Source organism: Alligator mississippiensis, chromosome 7, assembly GCF_030867095.1.
Source record: "Alligator mississippiensis isolate rAllMis1 chromosome 7, rAllMis1, whole genome shotgun sequence".
Classification (NCBI taxonomy): domain Eukaryota; kingdom Metazoa; phylum Chordata; order Crocodylia; family Alligatoridae; genus Alligator; species Alligator mississippiensis.
The window spans coordinates 8396578-8418365 of NC_081830.1; the positions used below are offsets into that span (position 1 = coordinate 8396578).

Consider the following 21788-nt stretch of genomic DNA (forward strand, 5'->3'; position numbering starts at 1 on the left):
GATGATGACTAAGTCAAGGACAGTGAAGAGGAAAGCAGTTTGGGTGATGAGGGCAGCACCAATGATGATGAAGACAGTGACATAAACTAGCAAATAAAGACTAGAGAGTAAAGAAAGGAAGAGAGGAACAGTGATGCAGTGTGGGTGGGGGTATGGGTGTGCAGGTGCACAACTTCTAATTGCTGTGTGGGTGCAAGATGCTGGTTTGAACCTAGAACAGCCCATTGTGCTTAGCCCCCTTTAGCACCAACTCTTTGAAAACTCATACTGAGTCACTACACTGTGTTAGACCCCGACTCCATGAGGTGCCCAATGGGAGATGATGATCCACTTGTGCATGGATCCTGTTACTCATTAGCCAGAGCAAGCAGAGAGCAAACACCAGCACGCATTGCTCGGAACAGCTTTATTCAGAATGGAGACAGCTTCTGGCAAGCTCCCTCACAGACACACAGCCTGAGAAACCGTAGAGCAGCCATAAACAATAGTTCTTTCCACATTTATACACCTTGGTTCATGCCCATTTACTCCACCTTTGCCCCTCCTTTGGTTCCACCCATATCTTCTCCTCTTTCAAGCTCTGTCTCTGTTTACTATTTGTTTCATTAACATGGAATTGCCTATGCATTTAATTTATTTACATGTCTTTTTGCTTTGAGCACATCCACGATCTTGACTCCTGTCTCTCTTGGTCACTTGAATTTTGACCAAAGCCTAGAAGCTTCTGGAGGCCTCTTCACCAATCACCATTCACCTTTTTGCATATGTTCATCTTGGATTCTGTTATCGGTTACTGTTGTCTTTCACATTCCTGTTTGCTTTTCTGTCCCAAATTGTACCATCTTCCACATTCCTAAGGCTTCACCTTATTCACATCATGCAGACTCACTTGCTGCTTTTTTCAGAAAATGGTTGACACAGTTAAGACGGTCAGTTAGCATAAGCCAATAGCTGGCTTAGCTTAGGCATTCATAAGCAAAATCTCTCTCTCATATAGAAAGAGCTATATAATAGGACTGAGCAAAATGGCAGTGTTCCACTTAAACTAGTGTTTCAACGTTTCAACAGAACAGCACTTTATTTTGAATTTTGTTTCAATTCAGAACAGCTGTTTCATTTTGTTTCATTGGAACAGGGTTGAAACGGCAAAACTGTTTCTACCATTTCACCCATAGGATATAATGGGAAGGACAAAATAGCCTATCGCTTTGTTATTTCTGGCTTGATTTGGATGCAACTTGTAGGAGTGGTAGCCCCTTCTGTGGACTAACCCGCGCTACCTCAGCCTGGCCCTTACCACCGCTCGAGCAGACTCTGTGAACCAGCTAAATCGCAGCGGACTTTGCACTCACTGACAGCGATAAGCGCCACGAGCACGGCGGTGCCAAGGAAATGCATCTCGTCCCCGTACCATCCTGGGGCCGCGCTTGTCCCGCTTCCACAATGACCCACAAGCAGGAGGAGCCTTTGTTCTCCCCGTTATAGCTGTAAAGAGAACACTGAGAAGAGCTGTCCCTTCACAGCTGCGGTGTGGGCTGGGACTTGCTTCTCCCCACAGCAGCGTTTCGCAGCGGCCACGGCCTTGTCTGCAGATCTGGGGTAAACCTCCCTGGGGATGTCAGATGGGAGGGCGCCAGGGAGGGGTTACTAGTAAAAGTTCACTTGACACCAATTTGGATAAGGGGCCATGTAAATCTTTGTGGGTCTCTGGTAAAAGGAATCTTAGGGGAACAGAAATGACATGTTGAACACCTGCAAGCAATGTCTAGGGTGTAAACGTGGGTCTGTGGGGGCACAATCCATGTGTCTGTGGTGTGAGTCTGAGTGCTGGGAGCGAGCACGGTGGGGATGTGAATTTGGTGTGCTAGGTAGGTGGGGGCATATGAGGGGCAGGTGTGATTGACTTCCTGAGTTTCTCTGTGTATATAAGTCAGGGGGGATATTACCACCCCTTGTGAGAAGGACACCAGGGCCTGTCCTTAGGTGACCGTTCAGATATCCCCGTGAAATAAAAAACTCTGTCCTGTCTGTCTCCTTTCCTATCCCTCTCATTTTCTGCCCCTTTACCAGACAGTGACTGAGCAGATCCCCCATGGGGAACATCCTGCCCCTTTCTTTTCCAGATAGGCCACAACCGATAGAGCAAAGCAGAGTGGCTGCTAGGCTGCTACTGCTTTATAAGCAGGACCACCTTACAGTCCCTTTCAGCTCATCTCTCTGGACTGAACCTGTTGCTTCCTTATAGGATCCCGTTCTCTTCTTCTCAGTGTCAGGCTGTTCAGCCTTATGTCCTACCTCTGCACTATTTCCTCAACCCTGGCCAATGCATGTGACAACTTCCAGTATTTCCAGGGGCATTCCAATGTCCAGGTCCCATTCACACAAGGGTTTTTCATGGTATATGCAAAAGGTTGTTTATTAAATTTCTTTCGTATCTAAAAAATACACAAGTAGGGATGAGTTTTCATGGTGGGGTGTCATGGGGACCTGAGTAGAGCTTGCCACCCATGGATGTTCAGATTCCAGTAGCACCTGGGTATTGATACCCTGCAGGCATTACTCTAGGAATCAATGACTGTGGGGAGCTTGCGGTGCTCCATCTCAACAGGGTGGTGCATTCATCCTACAATGGCCACTTCCCCAGAGGAAAAGGGGCCAGCAGAAGACACGCATTTCTTTGCAGATTTCTCTGGGTTATGTGTGCATGTGCTAGGGTTCAGACACGTCCTTTCTGGTCTAGTCGGTTCCTATTTGATCTGTCAGTGAACTAAGGGGAAGGGTGAGTGGGGGATGCCCTCCCTTCCCAGACTGCCCAGCAGAGGGCAGGATTCTTGGGTAGTGCAGACTCTGGCCTTGTTACTGTGGATCCACCCCACAGACTTAGACCCCACAGACACATCCCAACAAGGTACAGGAAATCTTCTGACCAGTCTCCAGCCATTCATCCATGAACTGTCCCTTGGCAACATTCTAGGTATAGCTGACCATCAGGAGGTGGGTGATCCCTTCCAAGGGGACTTGCTGGTACCAGTAGACCCCCTCTTCAGCACTGGAGTAAGCACAGGCCATGGCAGGGGGATTCCCTTCCTGGGTTGTCAGCACCTCGGGTCTCTGAAACGCTTGTGTTCTGCCACAGGAGATTGGAGGGAAACAAAATCAGCCATTAGAAAGGACATCGGGCTGTGTCCCTTTGCCTGTTTATATCCATGTTCATGTCTCCATCCAGGATTCCTCCCTTTGTCAGGCAATTATCCTGCTGTTCCCTAAGCCTTTCTCTCTCTTTTACCTTTGCAGTTGTTTTGCAGAGTCCCACCTGTTGGGCTGAAATTCATTCAAGCCCTACTTCTCTGTGGGCAAGGAGAACTCTGTGATTAACCACTGGCACTCATCCGGCAAACAGTCAGAAGCTTTATTGACTACAAAACATCTACTATGCACAAAGCAATTTGTCAGCTGGGGTTGCCAGAATACAAGTAGTTAACTTTACTGGAACTGCCAGAATATAAGCAGACAGTTACCAAAGACTGAGTGGTCTGTCTAGAGCTGTTATGTAGGAGTTACTTCCCACAGCTCGCCGTCCTAGGAAATCATCCTGGGTTGCGCTGCTCTCATCCAAAGACTTGATCTTTCCTTAGAAATTCATGCGGATGTCTCCCTCAGAAATTCATACAATGAACAGTGAACAGCAAACACTGACTTCACTTGCTTAGGCTATTTAACCCTTTAGTGACATCACCATCATCAATGGTAGCTAAGCTGATTATAATATGTTGACTGATAGATTCTAAGTAGACAATAACATATCCTTAAACACTTGGAATATTTTCCTGTTACATTTCCTGTTATGATCCTGTTCTTACATTTCATTAGTCCCAATGGTCACCACATGATAGGCCTTTTGTTCTTTTTTTAATGTACAGTCAGCATTTTACTGGGGTTAGCTTTAGGCCATAATCATTGCCAATTCTGAATCATCTCAAAAAAGCTTCTGGGAGTTTGGACAACTTGACATGACCATATTTAACTTTCCTTGCAACACTGCCCATCTGCCTTTTATTGACCAGAGTCTTGTGCCATTCGTATCTGTCTGTTCCCATGCAGGTGTGTGTGTCATTGTTAGGTCAGTACAGGCAGCTTTCAGACTTACAACACAATTGGTTCTTGAAAACCAGGTCTTAAGTCGAAATGTTGTAACTCAGAACCAAATTTCCCATAGGAAACAATGTTATAAATGGGGGATTGGTTTCCAAACCAAGGCCGGATACCCTATTTTCAGCAAGAATAACCCAGAATTTTGTACTCAATCAACTATAGATGAGTAATATAGCTACATTAATAACAATCATGTTGATTTGGAAGGTTTCTTTGCAGTGACTTCACTGGATTTTTTGGAGGGCCCTTGGTTGGACTTTTTGAAGGGTTCTTGGCTGGAGTCTTCTCAGGAGTCTTGTCTTCAGATTTTTCTGGAGTCTTGTCTGCTTTCTTAAAGAAAGTGTCCAAGGAAGTTTGGACAGATGTTCTCCAGGGAGATGGGTGACACAGTGAAGTTATTTGATGGCATCACGTCACATTGAATCAAGTGTTGTAAAGTCAAAACTGACATCAGAAAGTTGAAATGGTGTCAATTTATAAATGGTGTAAGTGCAAAACATTGTAACTTGAAACATTGTAAGTTGAGGACTGCCTGTACTAGAAGTCACAAGCAGCTACAGTGGGAATGGGTCATCCGCAGCCAGGCTGGGGGAAGGCAGAGTCCAGGAGAAGCTCACCAGAAGCTGGGATTACCAGGTCCTGTGCTCTTTTCTTTTGGGTCACTGGGGGAAAAAGGTGGAAAGATGGAAGGGGAAAAAACAGGTGGTGCCGGGTCTGGGTGAGGCTTGCAGGATCCACCTGAGTTTCCAGTGCTGTACCAGGCTCCCCAAGTGCCCCAGCTCACTCCGCCTCAAAATGCAGCTGCTCCTGTTCCTCAGCCTCACATGAGGACTCTAGGACTCAGCAATCAGATCCATGGGGAGGCCACGAGTACCGGCAGACTTTCCTGGTAAGAACATGTTGGGGTTTCAGAGGAGAAATCTGAGGTGAGGTGAGGCCTAATTCCCACTTAGTGGGATTCCTAAAAGCCTCTTGGACCAGATACTCATGTTCTCAGTGGTATTTCAGGGCCTAAGTTATTTTAATGACCTATGCTTCCGTGTCTGAGTCGCATGGAATTCAGCAGGAGTCAGGCAGCCAGGTTCTATGGGAAATCTCCCTGGGCGTGAGTGACTGGTGCCTCTTGAGTCAGGGACTGGGGGTGGTCTCCCGACAGCCAATGTCACTGACTGGGGGAGGTTCCCCGGCAGCCGATCACCACGCTGGTGTGGGCGGGCCAGTAGGGGGAGTTCCTTCACTGAGCCTCCCACCTCACCAAGCCTGTCCACCTTCTGGACTCCACGTGTCTCTCCAGGGGTGCCTAAGCCCTGGCAGACCCCCTTTCAAGCCCCACCTCAGAGTCCAGGGGTAACATGTGCTGCCACCACCCCGAGAGGGGACTGTCTGGGTCCTGTGTCCTTGGGGACATAGGCCTAGTAGTCCTATGGGTACTCAACCCAATACAAGAACTTGGGGCAGTTCCTCAAGTCGGGGGGCAAAAAGAATAGTTTCCCTTAGTCCGCAGACCCAAGGAGCCTCCTAGGCATAATTAAACCCACCCCTCAATAAGTCTCCTACACCAGTCACAAAGAAGACCTTTATTGCTCCTGACAGGATGAGGTAGAATAGGGTAAGAGGTAGAGCACTATCAAGGGATTACAATTGAGCAAAACAGTCTGGTTGAGGTAACATTTATATGCAAAAGCATCACTGTGAGCTGACTAGCTCTCTAGAAACACTTACAAGTATCATCCAGAAGATGGTAGAGATCTGGCTCTGAGATTTCCAGAGAGAGAGCGTTTCAGATGGATCAGACTCTCTCCCTGTGTCCTGATGCTTGTGCCATGCTGGAAAAATGGCTTCTCCTCCTTCTTCTTGGACCAGGCCCTTATATAGCCTTTCTGACTTCAGCAGCCCAGTCCAATAGAAGCCAACAGTGTTGGCAACTAGCCAACCAATTTGAAAAGCATCACTGGTTACCTGGGCAGATGAGCAGGGGCTTTTCCCTCCCCCCACTCAGGTGACCAGAGGGACCACCCTCTAGGCACCAGGCTTTTGTCATGTAGGCAGGGAGGAAAATCCCTCCTCCCTTAGGAATTCGACCCCAGTGTCCCAAGCTGACCAGGACAGATTTCTGGAGAGAGACCCAGATGGTGGCATTTCTGCCACAGGCACCACATTGGGAACCACTGCTTTAGGCCTTTCAGTACTTTTGGACACAACACTGGACGGATGTATAGAGATTGGAGATGGTTTTGAGAGCAATAGAGATTAGGAATAAATGGGAATACAAGTGTTTTGGGGAAAGGTTGAAGAAAGAAGGTGTCTTGAGTTTTGAGCAAAGTAGATAAAGGGAAGTGAAAGCAGTCCTAAAATATTTGAAAGGCTGCTGAAAAGGTAGACAGATATTTTTTCTCCCATGACAGAGAAGGAAGGACATATGGCAGTTGGTTTAAACTGAGAGAAAGCAGGTTTAAATCAAATCTAGAACAACATCCTAATTTCAGGAACCAATGCATAATGGGGCCAGGTTGCCCAGGGAAGCTGGAGATTTTCAAGAAGAGACTGGATAGGCCTCTCTCTGGCATACTTTGATGGGGCTAAATGGTTTCTCCTGCTGGCTTCTAGGAAATCTAAAAGTGGTTGGATAGGGACTCCTGATCTTCTGCTCAGGGTCTGACCAGCTGGAAAAGTTGAGGTCACGGAGGAATTTTTCCCTGAGATCAGATTGGCACAGACTATTGGGCATGGCATTTTTCCTTGGAGTTTTGGAGCATGTATTAACCAATGCCTTCATCTATCAGTGCCCTGGTGTCTTCTGATTTTTCCTACTGCATGCAGGAGGGTGTTTTGCTGGCTGGTGTGTTGGGACCTATTTCATATACTTGTAGCTGAAGATGTAACATTTTGGTTTGTTGGATTTCTTGGTTTAACAATTTCTTGGGAGTGCAGAAGACTTGACTCAATAGGCCAGGACTCTCTTGCCAGTGCTATGTTTCTACTATGGGAAAGGCCACCTCTACCTTCAGATAGTCCCCATCTTTTAAAATTTAATTCACTCTTGTTGGGATACTTCAGAGTTTGCTTTGGTGTGTTCTGTTAGAAGGTCACTATTTAAAGGCATTTTTTTTTTTTAAATTTAACACCCATTAACTTTGAATCCTCAAAGCAGGACTCCAGTGTCAGTAGGTCTTTCGCTGCAGTTGTGTACATAAGTGTTTTCCGACCTGGAGGAGGCCTAAGGTATACTCTGTTTTGTTTTCCTTGCTGTGTGTGTGTCTCCATGTGTGTGTGCTTTAACACATGCAAGGGTACCAAAACTACCATGATGCACATCTACTGTTCTTTTCACTTCAGACACAGTTTCCACATCCTATCACAAGGTTTTCAGTAGTGAGTTACCTAACCACGTTTGCACAGCCCCTGGTCACTTTACACACATTTTTCTTAGTGTCCTAAAAACTTGAGGCCACTAACGCATTCCAAGCCAAATATTAAAGATACGTAGGTGCTTCGCTGGTATTTTATTTACACTACAAAGTATCTAACTCCATTGCAGCCAATAAGAGAGAAAACAATAAGAACCCTCATCAGGACATGGCAAGGGGAGGGGTTACTTGGCCTTCAGGGACTCAAGGTCACAGCTCCAGGTGCAGGAGGGGACCCGGGCACCAGTGACCAGGAGCTGATCTGCAGCGGGAATTCCGGCTCCGGGCAGGCCGGGCTCTGCACGGGCCTTTCACCCTCCCGCGCGCCCCCTCCCATCGCCGCCCCGAGGTGTCCCTCTCTGAGCCCAATGCACTGCCAGCCCGCGGCTCCCCGCAGCCTGCCGGAGACCCCGCCCCGTCATGTGACACGTCTCTGCCCTCAGGTCCCTTGGCAAACCCGCATCAGATCCTGCAGGACACGGCCCCGGAGCCGCTAGGAGCTGCTGCTTCCAGGCTCGGCCGCTGCTGGCGGCTCCGCTCTCTGGGGGGGCAGGACTGCGACCCGGGGACTCCGGGAGCTGCGGCCGATTGCAAGTGGCCCCGCTCGCTATGCACGGGCTTGGCTGACGGGCTCCCGCCGCGACCCCGCTCCACTGGCCCCAGAACAGCTGTGGCCAACAGCCATCCGGGCCCGTGACCCCCATGGAGCGGGAGCTGATCTGCCCTGGTCCGGGACTAGGCCCCTTCCCCAGGGAGCGACTCCTGATGGAGCCCTGCCAAGCCTTCTGCCTTGGGCTTTCCCTGCAGCTGCAGACGGTTGGTGCCGGGAGGTGTCCATGTGCACCGCGGGAGAAGAGCGAGCGGAGGCCCCGGGGCCTCAGGGTGGGGGTTGGACTGCGGGGCTGGGAGCGGCTGGCGGCTCCTGGCAAGCGGCAGCGCTTCCCGGTAGCTGCAGGGAGTGCGGTCGGTGACACCTGCACGGCCCGCTCGGAGCCGGGCGTGCGGTCCCCGGTGCCTGGGACGCGGCTTCCTTCCTGCATCAGTATCGGAGCTCCCGACGTCCCCCTGGCCCTCCCTGCCCCTCCCGGCCTCTGGGAAAGCATGGCGGTGCGGGGTCTGCCTTTTTCCTGTGGCCCCTCGGCTTTCACCGCGGCGGAGAGGACAGGAGCAGGGAGGCACCGCGGAGTTTCACAGGACAGTGACTCTTGGACGCTGTCACTGGGCAGTGACGCCGCTTTGTCACTCGTTTCTGCTCCCGAGGAGTTCCGTGCGCTGCTGAGGGGTTTGGTTGGGAGGTTACAGACAGGAGTGCCGCTGTTCTCCCCGAGCAGCCCGAGACTCCAGTTCCTCGGAGCTCATAAGCACGGGGTCGGTCCGGGGCAGCGGGGAGCGGAGGTGCGCCCAACCGCAAGCAGCCGCTCGGGGAGGTGAAGAGCAGTCGCTGCTGCAGTGTTTAAATTAAAATCACGCTTTTTACATTTTCCCACAAATGGCTGCTCTAACAGCATCTTGTATACGCACGCTTCTGTCAATGATACCCCTCCACCTGGAACTCTACATAATCCAAATGAAAAATCATTGACCGAGACTGTATATCACAGCCCTTCCTGTCCCAGGGAGTTTGAGGAAAAAATACTGAAGAGTTTTCCGGGTTTAAGATTCTGTCCTCGGTATTGTCCTGGGGAGACATTAATCTAGCCGAAGAAGCACTTCATTCAGGTTGGAAGGGTGATGAGTGGGAGGACAGGACAGGGCGTCACTCAGCTTTCCACAGACTTTGTCTCATAAAGTTCGTTCCCACGGTGCTGCCGGCGGCTCCGGTGTCTGTCACTTGTGCTGCTCTAAGGCAGGGAGGGTTTTTGTACAGGTTCCCTATGGGCCTGTCTCACGGTGTCAACCTCAGGGCGCAATAATACACGGCGGTGTCTGCCAGCTCCAGGGCGCTGATGACCAACAGGGTCGTAGTGCGGTCAGCCTGGGAAGAGAAGCGCTTCTGGGCGAAGCCAGCGGTGTGAGTGGCAGAGCTTCTTGACCTGGCTCCTCTGTACAGGATGTACTGCAGGGCTCGGTTCGGATACTGCCGGTACCAGTACAGGTAGACATACTCATCGCTGGTGCTGTAGGAGCAGTGGAGGGTCACGGAGTCTCCTTCTCCCCTGGACTCTTGGGATTCCTGGGACTGGATCGAGTTCCCCTGCGTCGTTGCTGCAACGAGACAGTCCAACCCCGACACTCCCTCTCTATGCCGTCGGGCAGAGGGCAACGTGCTTGGGGGCCCTGCCAGGTTAAGGGGCTCGGGGAAAAACCCTGATTCCAGAGGGACCCAGGACAGAGGACTAAGGAGGAGAAGGGGTTCGGGTCAGGGGGCAGCGGGAGGGGTTCAGGTTCGGGCTGGGAACAGGGTTGAGGAACGTGTTGAGAGCGAGGGTGGGCTCCAAGAGCTCCACATTAACGAAAGGTTTCGGGTCTTGGGGAAGGGTCACAGCTCAGTGTTAGCACACGGGATCATGGGAGGCTCCCAGGTACAAGGGACCGGGTTGTCTTATTGCCTGGGGGCCCTCGGAATAACCCCATCTCCATTACCTAGCATGCCCAACACCCAGACACCGAGTGTCAGGCTGATCTGCATGACGGTTCTGACAGGCACCGACTCGGCGCTCTCCGGTGCAGCTGAAAAAGAAACGGGAACGTCCCTTGCGACCGGTGGCTCCGGAACCGGAGATAAAGGCGGAGCCTGGAAGCCCCGACCAGACCCCGGGACCGCCCTGGGGCTGGGTGATGCGTGGCGGTGAGGCTGTGCAAGGAGGAAAGCAGGGCCCGGGTGGGGTGAGAAGGCTCTGTTGTGTTATTCCGGGCACCTGCTGTCAAGTCCCTGCTCTGCCCCCGCCCCGCGCTGAGAACTTGGGCGCGGTGCTGAATCTCTCCGAGCATTTCGGCTTGTCCCTGCGTAGCGCCCGGACCAGTTGCTCTGCCTGCTGCGGGTCCTGAGTGTGACTCTGGGAGGGCTCAGATACTATCATGACAGCGGGAATTTGGGTGCACTGATCTGGCAGGAAGGGCGTGGGGGTAGCAATTTATGAACGAGCCTACGGAACCTAAGAGACACTGATCTTGCTCTGAGTGGAGCTCAGGTGGAAACCGAATGAGAGCTCTGTGTCCTGCTCGAGGACGATCCGGAGAGCTAGTCAGGTTTCCTGCTCTATCGCTTGTCTGCCTCTTGTGGGCTCAGATCAAGTGGCACTTTTCTGTGCTGCGCTGTTCTGTTCCCAGGGCAGAGATCACCTTGGATGGTGGTGGGTAGCAGAGAGCGGAGACCTGTCCAACGAACTGAAGCCAGGATCTCGGCTACATATCTATTTTATTGGAAATGGGGGATTTCTCTCTAGCTTTCTCCTTCGGCCTTTGGGTTAAGGGAAAGCGAGACTTCGGGGCATCTGAACTCCAAGTCCTTCAGCACGTAGGGTGCCTGCCATGGACTTGAGAGTATCTGGAGCCCGAGGATGAGAGTGTGGGAAGGAGGATTCTTGTCAGGGGTAGCACCACACAGACTTTAAGGATTGAATTCTGTTCAGTCCACAGAATTTAGAACTTATATGGCTAATTTGGCTTGACACCCATCATTAAAACAAACAAACAAACAAACAAAAAACCTAACCCCCCCCCCCATGCTTGCCCGTAATGTGTGTCGTGCTTTGGACAACACAAAAGGGCACATTTCCTGGACCCAGAGTGACTATAGTAACGCTCAGAACCCAACACGTCTGCATTGTTTAAGCAGAGCAGACCCTAGTCGGAGTTTCATAAGAAGGACCCGTGCCACTCGCAGGATCTTTGGGTGAATATTGCAAATGGGCCTAGGCTTCTGCCTACATACGTACTCCAGGGGGAGGGATGGGTCTGAACTGCTCGTCGCTGCTTCCTTGGAAATCGTCCCCCCCCCGCCCCCGCAACAACACTAGTCCTGCAGATTTGGGGGAACAGCTGCATAAATTCAGACTGGCCTAACCCTTGTCTCAGGTCGGGGCAGCGCTAGGAGAGAGAGGAAGTTAAGTAAGGACAGGCCGCTTAGATAAAAAGGGCCTTAAAAGAAGTGATGCTCCTCCTTTTTGCTTTGGTAACGTCCCGCGGATGTGGCGGCAGAATCCACTCTTCCCTTGTTTCTGCCCTGCCTTCAAAACCCGTCTCATGGCTCAAGGAGCCCCAGACAAAGTCGGGGTTCTGTCAGGCCGTCGATGTCAAGGGCTGGGGGAGGAAAGGACAAATACTGAGAGACTGGGTAGCCCAGAAGAGCCACCTACTGCAGGAAACCATGGGGAAATAAAAGCAAGGAAGAACCGCTTTGTAGAGACGTTTCGTGGTGCAATGATGGAAGTTCACGTGGAAAGTCGCCTGTGGCTTTAGGTCAACACGGAAAGGAGGGTTCAACGAAGGGTTTCTCCCGATGTTCAGGAAGTTGCGGGATGGGAGGGGGTGGACATCAGACATTCTGCATGAAACTCATCCTGCTCTGCCTCCGTCTGTCTCCAGAAGGCAAATGTTGTTTCCAAGTGATATGATTCCCGTCGGTGTCGCTAAAGGACTGGGATGCCACGTCTTTGGTTGAAAAGAAAGAGAGAGAGAGCGTGTCTTCTACTACCTATCCCCATGCAGAAGAGCTCCCACGGTGATATGCTTGGGAAGGCCGTTTCTTAAGGGCTCGTGCTATGGGCGGCTGGAAGCACCCTCCCTCCTTTGTTAACCCGGCAGCGAGGCTGCGGCAGGGAGCTGAGCGCGTCCCCAGGCGGAACCTGCCGGTGTCCCACGTCCCGCTGAGGAAGCAGTCCGCGAGGCGGAAGCTCTGTTCTTGTGGCTCTTGTCTGTGCTGTTCTGGGCGTGGAGGCGTTATAGCACTAAAAGAAACTTGGAACCGCTGCGAGCGCCAGACTCCCGTGAGCATGCAGGGAGGGTTTTTGTGCAGGTTTCCTATGTGAATGTCTCGCTGTGGGTACTGCAGGGCGCAGTGATACACCGCAGTGTCTGTCTGCTCCAGGGCCGTGATAGTCAAGGCTGTGGAGTTGTCATCAGCTTGGGAAGAAAACCGCTCCCGGGCGAACTCTGCGGTGCCTCTGTACTTACTGAGCTCCTTCGTCCCCCTGTACAGAATGTATTGTAGGGCTCGGTCCCGATGCTGGCGGTACCAGTACAGATAGTAACCAGAAGTGTAGGTGGTACTGTAGGAGCAACGTAGTGTCACCGCGACTCCTTGTGTTGCCGACACCTGAAACTCTTCGGGTTGGATGGAATCGCCCAGCGCGGCCCCTGCCAAACAAGCATGGACACCAGAGAGACATGAGTGCCTGGTTCTAGGACTCTGGAAGTGCTGAAATGTCGGTTTATGGACTAATAGTACTCAGGGAAATGGGTACAATGACGGAGGGAGAGAAGGCTTCACGGACACCGAAACAGCTGGGGAAGGAGCGCAGCTGGGGAAGGAGCGCAGACAAAAAGCGGGCAGACAAACCCATTAGCGACGAACCAGATGTGCGGACAGAGGAAGGAGTCCGTTTCCACGCGCAAATGCTAAGGATCAAACATGGCTCTATTGACTGAGCAAAGCGGCCCCTGCTTGCAGGCTCCGAAGGAAAACTCAGCCGTGAAGCAGCAGGACTCTTGTTGGAAAGCTGGGAACCTGCCCCAGGTTACTCTATAAAGGACCTCGTAGGAGCAGCCCTCACCTGAGAGCAGGCTCAGCAAGCAAAGCGAGATAGTCCAGCCAGACAGCATTGTTTAAACACTGGTGTCCACGGCTCCCTCAAGTCTCTCGACTGAAGTTTTTCCTTGAAGGAATTCCTTGCTTGCTGAGTTTTCTCCTTGATCTCTTCCTTGAGCCCTCGAGGTGTGAGCGTGGGAGTGGATTTCACTGTGACCTTCTCTTCACGCCGGGTGTGTGATCGGGGAGTCACAAGATCCGTTTTCCTCAACTCCTCAATATTAGTGACATTGGCATGTAAAGCTGAGCGGGTGTGACTTAATGAGTGGTTATAGGTTGTTCTGGAGCCCCCCTCCCCCACCCCCATAGAGGAGACGGCGCAGCGTGGGAAACAAAAAGAATAGGTCTGAACAAGCAGCGTGACATAGGAGTAACGGAGGCATTTTGGTCCCATCTAAGTATTAACATCCGGAAGACCTTACATATATAGAAACCAGAGAAATCTGAAGAGTACTTCGCATTAAGGTTTTTTCGGGGGAACGGCCGATTCACCACATCTTAAACCAGTGCACCTCCCATATCTTCCTAAGGAAGAGCTGGTCAGTTTATACTATGTGTAGTAGTCCTAATAGTAATTAATGTTCGCTAGCCAGGTAGACAGGCATGTTAGGCTTTATACAGACTTTTCAAACGCTAGTTTAGAGACCAGAGCAACAGGTTGTTGTGCCAGTGTGGGGAGGCTGGGTGCTCCTCAAATACACATTTATAGCCCAGAAACGGGATTTCTTCAAGACTGAAATGCATAAGGTTATGGAGAGGATGGTCTGAAAGAGGAGGACATTCTGTGCCACCTGGTGTCATGCGTTTGTCCCTCTCAGGGTTGAGGCATAAAGATACGTCTTTTGCTCTGAAAACTGTCGGGTCATCCCAGGCTTCAGGACTTGTGCTGGTTGCCACTTTGGGCCAGAAAGTCATTTATGTTTCCTAGTGAATTATCCTTTCTTCTCGGGTATTTTTTTCACCCTCTCAATGGTCCATCTGCCAATGAAGGTCTATTGTTATTTCTGCAGTCCTTTTAGGCTTTTCATAGGTTTTTAATAGATTCATAGATATTAGGGGCTGGAAGGGACCTTACAAGATTCTCAGGTCCAGCCCCCCCAGCACTTGGGCAAGAAAGACTTCTGGGGTCAGATGACCCCAGCAAGGGGCGCGTCAAGGCTTTTTGAAGATTGCCAGGGTGGGTGACCGTACCAGCTCTGGGGGAAGTCTGTTCCAGACTCTCAGCACTCGAATTGTAAAGAAGCTTTTCCTTATGTCCAATCTGAAGCAATCGTGGATCACTTTGTGCCCATTGTTCCTTGTCTTTCCTTGGGGTGCCTTGGTGAACAGATGCTCTCCCAGGACCTGTTGTACACCCCTAATATACTTATAGGCTGCCACCACGTCCCCTCTAAGTCATTTCTTCTCCAGGCTGAACAGTCCCATGTCTTTTAGGCTCTCCTTCTATGACCTGCTGTCCGGATCTCTAATCATGCGTGTGGCCCTCCTTTGGACTCTCTGGAGCTTTTTCACATCCTCTCTCGAGCTTCTCCACAGGCATTCCCCCGGGACAACTAGCAGTGGCACAAGGTGTCCAGCTGCTAGTTGTCCCAGGCGAATCAAACATCCAGGCTCATGTGGACAGGACCAGTAAGGAGTCCATACTCCTCTGGATGTGTGCTGCTATCGCTGCTGCTGGAGCCCAGGGAGGTCCCCGGGACCCCAGGGAAGTCTGCGGGGACCAACCCAGGCGCTGGCTCCAACTTCCCCTCTCCTACCGGGAAAAAACTTGCAGCGCGCCAGAGCGCATGTGCAGGGGTGTCCCCCGGGCAGCTCTCAGAAGCACAAATATGTGCCGTTACTAGTTGTCCCTGGGGAACAGGCATTCCAGTTTGCCCTATGAGTACTACCCACCATCCTACGGCCTGTCTCATAGAGAAGAGTTATGAAAGTCTCAGAATCAAAGATCTCCACTGCTTAAGTAGAACGGAGTCTGCTCTTAATTTCACAAGCAAAGACCAGCAGAGAAAGCCCGGGCTCTTCACCCAAATGTTAGAGATCGGCCCAGGTTCTTTAATAAACCCCCGGGAGGAAGCGGGGATCCGAATGGCCCATCCACGCCCCCACCTCGGGCGAATTGGCAACGTTTGATCCTGAGCAGTCGCCTCTGCTTTCTCCATCCGAAGTCCCTGGGTCGGGCAGGGCCCCTCTCGTAACCTAATTAGTCTAGATCACAAAATTATGTTATCAATCGATCATGAAGAGGTTAATTTCCTGCACATCAAATCCGGATGGAAAGCATTGGCAGAAGGAGAGGTCTCCCCACCCAAGTCTGTTTCCAAACCAAAAGCAGTAAGTATAAGAACTGTGTAAAACCAAAAGCAGTAACTGTAAAGTGTGAAGTGGGTAAATCGGGAGCGCCACCTAGTAGACGCGGAACCTGGAGGAATTAGAAGCCAGGAAGAAGTTATCTGTCAGCTCCCTGTTCTTGAGGGAACCCTGGCACCCTGCTTGCTGGACTTACAAATGACTTCTCCCCCCCCCCCCAAACCTCACCTAACCAGAACTAGGCACAAGAAAAGTTGAATAGGCATCTGGGTGGGGGGCCCAGTATGGGAGGCCTATTTAAACTTGATTGACTAAAACTCGGTTGCCAGGTTAGGGAATGCTGAGGCAAGAGACTGAGTCAGAGGGTCTATGGAAGACATTTGAACAATGGTTAAGGGTTCATTACAATGTCCAACCCCTTGAATCCCTGGCTACAAATGCTGTCATACTTTTCCCAGGATGACTGGTGGAAGTCCTCCCCACAAATTTTATGAACACTCCAAGTAATCCCCTCAAGTATGTTAAAAGACTACAGTAACATCTGAAAGTCATGCTAAATTGAGGCTTATTCACAACAGGTAAAATACAAAACACTGATGCTGACTTCACAGTGCAAGTATAGCTAGGCCATCTGAAAAGAAATAACCTGGTATCCCTTCCAGTTTATCTTCTATATCCATAATAATTTCAAGACAGCTCCAAGGTGTCTGGTTATTCCTTAAAACCTTGTTTTTCCTGGTTGTTAATCAGTTTCTTGACACTTCCAAACCAGATAATCCCTTGTCACTGAAAAAGGTAAGTCATATAAACTGAAACTGTTTATCTAACAGGATTTCCTTGTCAATTAGCTTGCGTGTTAATTATTACTAGTACCAGCATACATTTCATATACTTAGCAATAAATAACTTTTATAGTCAAACTAGTGGTAACCAGGTGAATTTTTCCTTCTCTACTTCCCCATCCCCACTTGCTTTGCAGCAACACTTCTTTTACCTCAGCCAAAGATCCCTGTAAAGCCCACAAATACTGTGAGATCTGCTCATCAAGAGGCTACCACTACTAGCACAGTTAGGGCAAAAGATTGGGACGTGCTGAGTTTGAGACACATAAGGGGATCAGCTTGTATAGGCTGATTGACCCAGTTTGGTGCCCTAATGAACTGAATGCTGGCCCATGAGGGTGTCAGCTGGACACCCAACTTGATTCAGTGGTACTCTCTTCACCTGTGTGCTTGTGTCTGCCTGCATTTTATTGTTGCCCTGATGAACTGAGTTCAAGGCATATGAGGGTGTTAGCCTGTCAATGCTAAATAATCCGGCTCAAGCATGTCCTGTTAATCTGTGTGTGTATGTGCGTACAGGTATTTGACTGATTCCGTGGTTGGAGGCACCCAGCACCATTGAAACTGAGTCCTGGAAGATAGCTCCATTGGGGGTGAGGACTTGCAGAAGGGAGCTCCATATAGCTCCATATAGAAACACAAGTAACACAAACAGCACATTGATAGAATTACAGACACTCCAGAAAAGTACCCCTAATAAATGAAAGCACCCCGAAGTGAGGGGAAATCTGGTAACAGAACCCTTTTTAGAAACCCCTCTCAGTGGTATATGCCATCCCCTACTTGAAGAGTTTTTTTGAGGTCAAGAGGAAAAAAAAACATCCCAATGTGGACATTTGTGTTTCTTGGAGCTTGGGCAGTTGGGAGAGGACATCAGACAAGTCCGCTCTGACATTTAACTCTGGGAATTGGTCCTCTGCCTGAGGTTTATCTCAGGGAGGGAAATTCTTTTCAGCGTGGAATAATTCTCTTGGGGTGTTTGGAGGGGTCTGAAATGCCAGATTAATTTTAATAAAAAACCTGAAGTAGTGGCTCTTCTACTAGCTGTTCCCATGTACATGACAGGGGTGCTGGTGATGTGTTTGGAAATGTAACTTTCCAGGGGCTCGAGCTGTGCCTTGGTATAAACAACCTCTGGTCACCCCTATGCCTGCAGCAGGCCTCGGGCCGCGGTTGGAGAGATTATGAGGTGTTCCTCATTGCCTTTAGTAAGGAGTCCAGGAACCTGGCTGGGTTGTTTCTTTTTTAGCCCTTGTTGGCTGTGTAGTTGTTGGGTGTGGTTGCACTGTGTTCACACTCAATCACCATCTTGCAGGCCTTCCTCACTAGGAGACCCCCGTGTGCTGGCATGGACAGCTTTTGCACAGCTCTGTCATGTGAATCTCTCCCTGTGCTTCTGCAGGGTACAGTGATACACCAAGGTATCTGCCCCGTCCAGGACGGTGATATTCGTAGGGCTGTGCGAAAGAGCACCATTCCATCTCACCTTGAGTTTTGACGGTTCCACGGAACAGTGTTTCATCTCGAGTTTCATTTCGAGTCCAAACAGCTGTTCCGTTCTGTTATGTGGAAACAGAAAGGCTGTTTCCGAGCTGTTTAGAGTTTTGCTGGGGATGAGGTGTCGGGGGACTAGAACCGAAACGGCCGGGGAAATTTCGCACAGCCCTGATGTTCAGCACTGTGGAGTTGTCATCGGTCGGGGATGAAAACCTTTCCTCTGAGAAGTCTGCAGTGCAGGAGGTGAGCTGACGGACTTTATCCCCTTGTATAGGATGTACTGCAGGTCCCGGGTTCTGCTAAAAGAGGATAGAGCCGGTCACCTGGACACATCAGTAGAGAAAGGCTGAGTATCAAACACATCTTCATTGATCAAGGAAAGCGGACCCTGCTCTTAGGGCTCGAAGGAGGAAAAGCAAGAGTGAAGCAGCAGGATCTTTGGGTGGATGGTAGAATATGGTCCAGGTTGTGCATAAATGATTGGGAGAGGTTTCAGGAGGCTTGGAAGTGAACCAGCTCCCCACCCCCACAAACCGAGCAGAGAGGCGGTGTTACCCTCTGAGCTCGCCCTGAACTGCCTCTCTTTTCCTCAGTGGAGCCGAGCAGCTATGTCACGTGTTGCCGTTGTGACCGTCTGTAAGAGTTGGGGCGTTTGGACCCTGAACAAGGCAGGAGCCGCTCCGGGTCCCAGGAGATGGGTCCAGACGCACAGAAGGGATTTGTGGAGTTGGCCGGGAGACAAAAAGGACAGACGGATAGACAGGGTTCTGGATAACAGTGCACTCTTTTTACCAACTCCACGGCCACCTGATGGCCCGGATTAATGGTGGGTTCTCTGGGGTTAGAAGAGTAGCCGCATCTTTCTATCATTAACATCCTCTTATCCCCTCCACTCCTTTTATTTTCGCTTCCCTCTCTGTGGTTTCTTCCTTTCCTGCTTCTTTTCGATGGACCTAATGCTCATGACAATGTTATTACTGTTCTTGCAGCTGTTCTGGGAAGAACCTACCTGTTTTATTCTCAGGGTTTCCCATTTAACAGTACTTTCTGCTGCCTCTGACTGAGGTTTCTTTCTGTCCCCTTAAAAATCTCCCCCCCCACAAATATGAACCCCGCTTTTCGCACTCTCCCGCCACGCACTGCCTCCCTGGGGAATGGCTTTTGTTCATCGTTTTCTTCCCGAGTACAATTTAATTTTCCCGAGAAAACAAACAAACACTCTTTCTCCTGCACCCACCCCCCAGAGGACGCTCCGCCCTGCCACGCCGGGTTCTTGTGCGGGGCAGCCCCTGCCTGTCGCACCGTGTCGCTCACAGCGCAGTAATACCCGGCCGCGTCCCCCCGCCCGGCTGCGCGGAGAGCCAGGCGGCTGGATTTTCTGTCCTTCGAGATGTGCAGAGCGCCCTCCGGGTCGGAGACTTGGACCGTGTCCTTCGATCCGGACACAATGAATTGGGGTCCGCGGTTCGGGACCTTCCGGTACCAGTGGATAAAATCCCCCAGGGTGATTGAGGAGTGGTCACAGGTGAGGTTCAGCGGAGCTCCATCCAACGCCTCAGCCGAGGGCGGCTGCAGGATCTGAGCTGTTCCCCGGACACCTGGAAAAGGAAACGAGGGGGAGCATGGAGTGATTGCGCTACAGTCCCCGAAATGTCCTGGATTCTTCCCCTCCCCATGCGCAGACTCAAGGCTCGTTCAAAGGATAATCGGGATGAAAGGAGCCAGGGAGAGCCAATGAGACTCACTCAGAACCACGACCAGTGCAAGGGCGGAGGCCGGGACTGCGCCCATCCTGGCGGGGAAGTTTTTTGTGTGTCTGCCCTCAGCAGCCTTTTTATCTTCGTCCCCGGAGCGAGGATCTCCGTCCCTTTCCTGCGGACAGAAACAGAGCGGGGAGCGGCGCGCTGAGCAGTAAAGACACCGCGTGCACGGCTTCTCGGAGCTGGTCTGTGGCTCCGGGGGACCGCGGGCGGCTCCGCAGAGGACTGCTCCTTCCCCTTAGGTAAGTGGACTTCAGCGGGGTCTGCGGGGCCCTCTGCCGGGGAAGCCGATCCCTGCCTGGCAGAGCCGGGCAGCTTACCGGAAAGGGCGGCTTGTCCTGCAGCGACCCCTGGCGGGCACTCGGTTGACTACATGGGCTGTCTGGCTGTAGCGGCGCGCTCCCCCGCAGCTCTCTCCGAGGGACCAGGTTGCGCAGGAACCCGGCGAAGGAGCCGGAGGCGGGAGTGACCGGGCTGTGATGGGGAATGGCCGCGATTTAGCCTCCGCCGAAATCGAAACTACGTGGCCTCAGTCCCCGCGAGCGAGTGGGAAAGGACCTGCCTGTCGCTCTATCCCCACCTGCAGTTGTACTGCCCGCTGACTCACAGATACAAAAGGACTGGAGCCATAGTGTATATACGCCTCCCTGACTGCCTAACTCTCCCTCCATTCCTGGATCTATCTATCAATATGTCCTCCAGTCGCGCAACAATAATGGCGTCAATGTGCTGGAATATGTAGTATATTTGGGTCTCCGCTGAATCCACCTCTTCCTCACAGCGGCCTCCAAGGGCTTTTCTGCCTCACTCCCTTCCGCCTCCTTCCCCTTACACGTAAATTCCGGCCCTGCACGAGGCGTCCTTGTGCGGGGCAGCCGCTGCCTGTCCCACGGCGTCTCCCACAGCGCAGTAGCACACGGCACGTCCCCCAGCCCCGCTCCACGGAGCGCCAGGGGTTTTCTGTCCGCCGAGATGTGCAGAGCCCCCTCCGGAGAGGAGACTTGGACAAAGTCCTTGAATCCGGACACGATAAATTGGGGTCCGCGATTGGGGAACTGCCGGTAGCAGTGGATGTAATCCCCCGGGGTGATTGAGGAGCGGTCACAGGTGAGGTTCAGGGGAGCTCCATCCAACGCCTCTGCCGAGGGCGGCTGCAGGAACTGAGCTGTTTCCAGGGCACCTGGAAAAAGAAACCAGGGTGAGGATGGCTTGACTGTCAGAGAGCCCGAAAATGTCCTGAATACTTCCCCTCCCCATGAACAGCCTCAAGGCTGGTTCAAAGGATAATCGGGATGAAAGACACCAGGTGGAGACAATGAGAACAATGGGGGGGGGGAGGGGTGCGGGGAGAGCGCTATACAGAAAGACAGGCAGAAAGGCCCAGAGTAAGAGACAGTGGACAGGAGCGGGTGTGCTCGCGGATCATTGGGGGCCAAGGACTGCATTTGGCTTTCATGGGAAGAGTCATAGAGATTGAAAAATGCGCGCGGCAACTCACTCAGAACCACCATCAGCGCAATGGCGGAGGCTGGGACTGCGCCCATCCTGGCGGGGAAGTTCTTGTGTGTCTGCCCTCAGCAGCCTTTTTGTCTTTGTTCCCAGAGCGGGAACCTCCGTCCCTTTTCTGCGGATAGAAACCCAACAGCGCTGATATATGCCTCCCTGACACACCCCGTGCACTGATTCTCGGAGCTGGTCTGTGCCTCCGGGGAACCATGGGGCGGCTCCAGAAAGGATCACTGGTCCTGACAGCACTGGGCCGCCTGTCTGCGGAGATGTGTGGAGGCCCGTCAGAGCAGAACAAGGAACCGTGCCTTGTTCTCCAGACACGACGAATTGAGATCTCCCCTTTCCCCGGAGCAGCTCGGGGGAAACACGGAGGTTCATGCCTGTGCTCACTTCCAAGGGGCCGCGGCAGTTTAATCTAACTCCCCAACATCGTCTACTCTCTGAGACACATTAGCGAGATAAAAGGGAAGAGAATGAAGGGGAGGTGGCAGATAGAAAACGAGAGAGTACTCTGTGAGCAGCGGGAAGTCAGAGGTAGCGGATGCGCACTGTGTTAGATGGAGAC

At 51.6% G+C, this 21788-nt stretch overlaps 1 protein-coding gene and 1 gene segment (V, D, J or C); both read right to left on the reverse strand.

Moving 5' to 3' along the window:
* Positions 1-11527: 11527 nt before the first annotated feature.
* LOC132251721 (uncharacterized) lies at positions 11528-17991 on the reverse strand. The gene is made up of 2 exons (XM_059731653.1): positions 17944-17991; positions 11528-12918 (listed from the first exon to the last, which is right to left on the reverse strand). The coding sequence occupies exons 1-2, from the start codon at positions 17989-17991 to the stop codon at positions 12196-12198; spliced, it is 771 nt and encodes a 256-aa protein (XP_059587636.1). The 3' UTR covers positions 11528-12195.
* Positions 16936-20035, reverse strand: LOC132251349 (T cell receptor alpha variable 26-2-like). The segment is given in 2 exon segments: positions 16936-19552; positions 19700-20035. Coding segments are annotated over 2 exon segments (624 nt in total).
* Positions 20036-21788: the final 1753 nt, after the last annotated feature.

What these genes read in the sequence shown, in the direction of transcription:
- LOC132251721 (XM_059731653.1), bottom strand. Translation starts at nt 17,991, where the DNA reads ATGAAACTCGAGATGAAACACTGTTCCGTGGAACCGTCAAAACTCAAG. An exon ending in TGGAACCGTCAAAACTCAAG is followed by an intron (nt 12,919 to 17,943) that starts GTGAGATGGAAT and finishes CCGACATTTCAG; the next exon opens with CACTTCCAGAGTCCTAGAAC.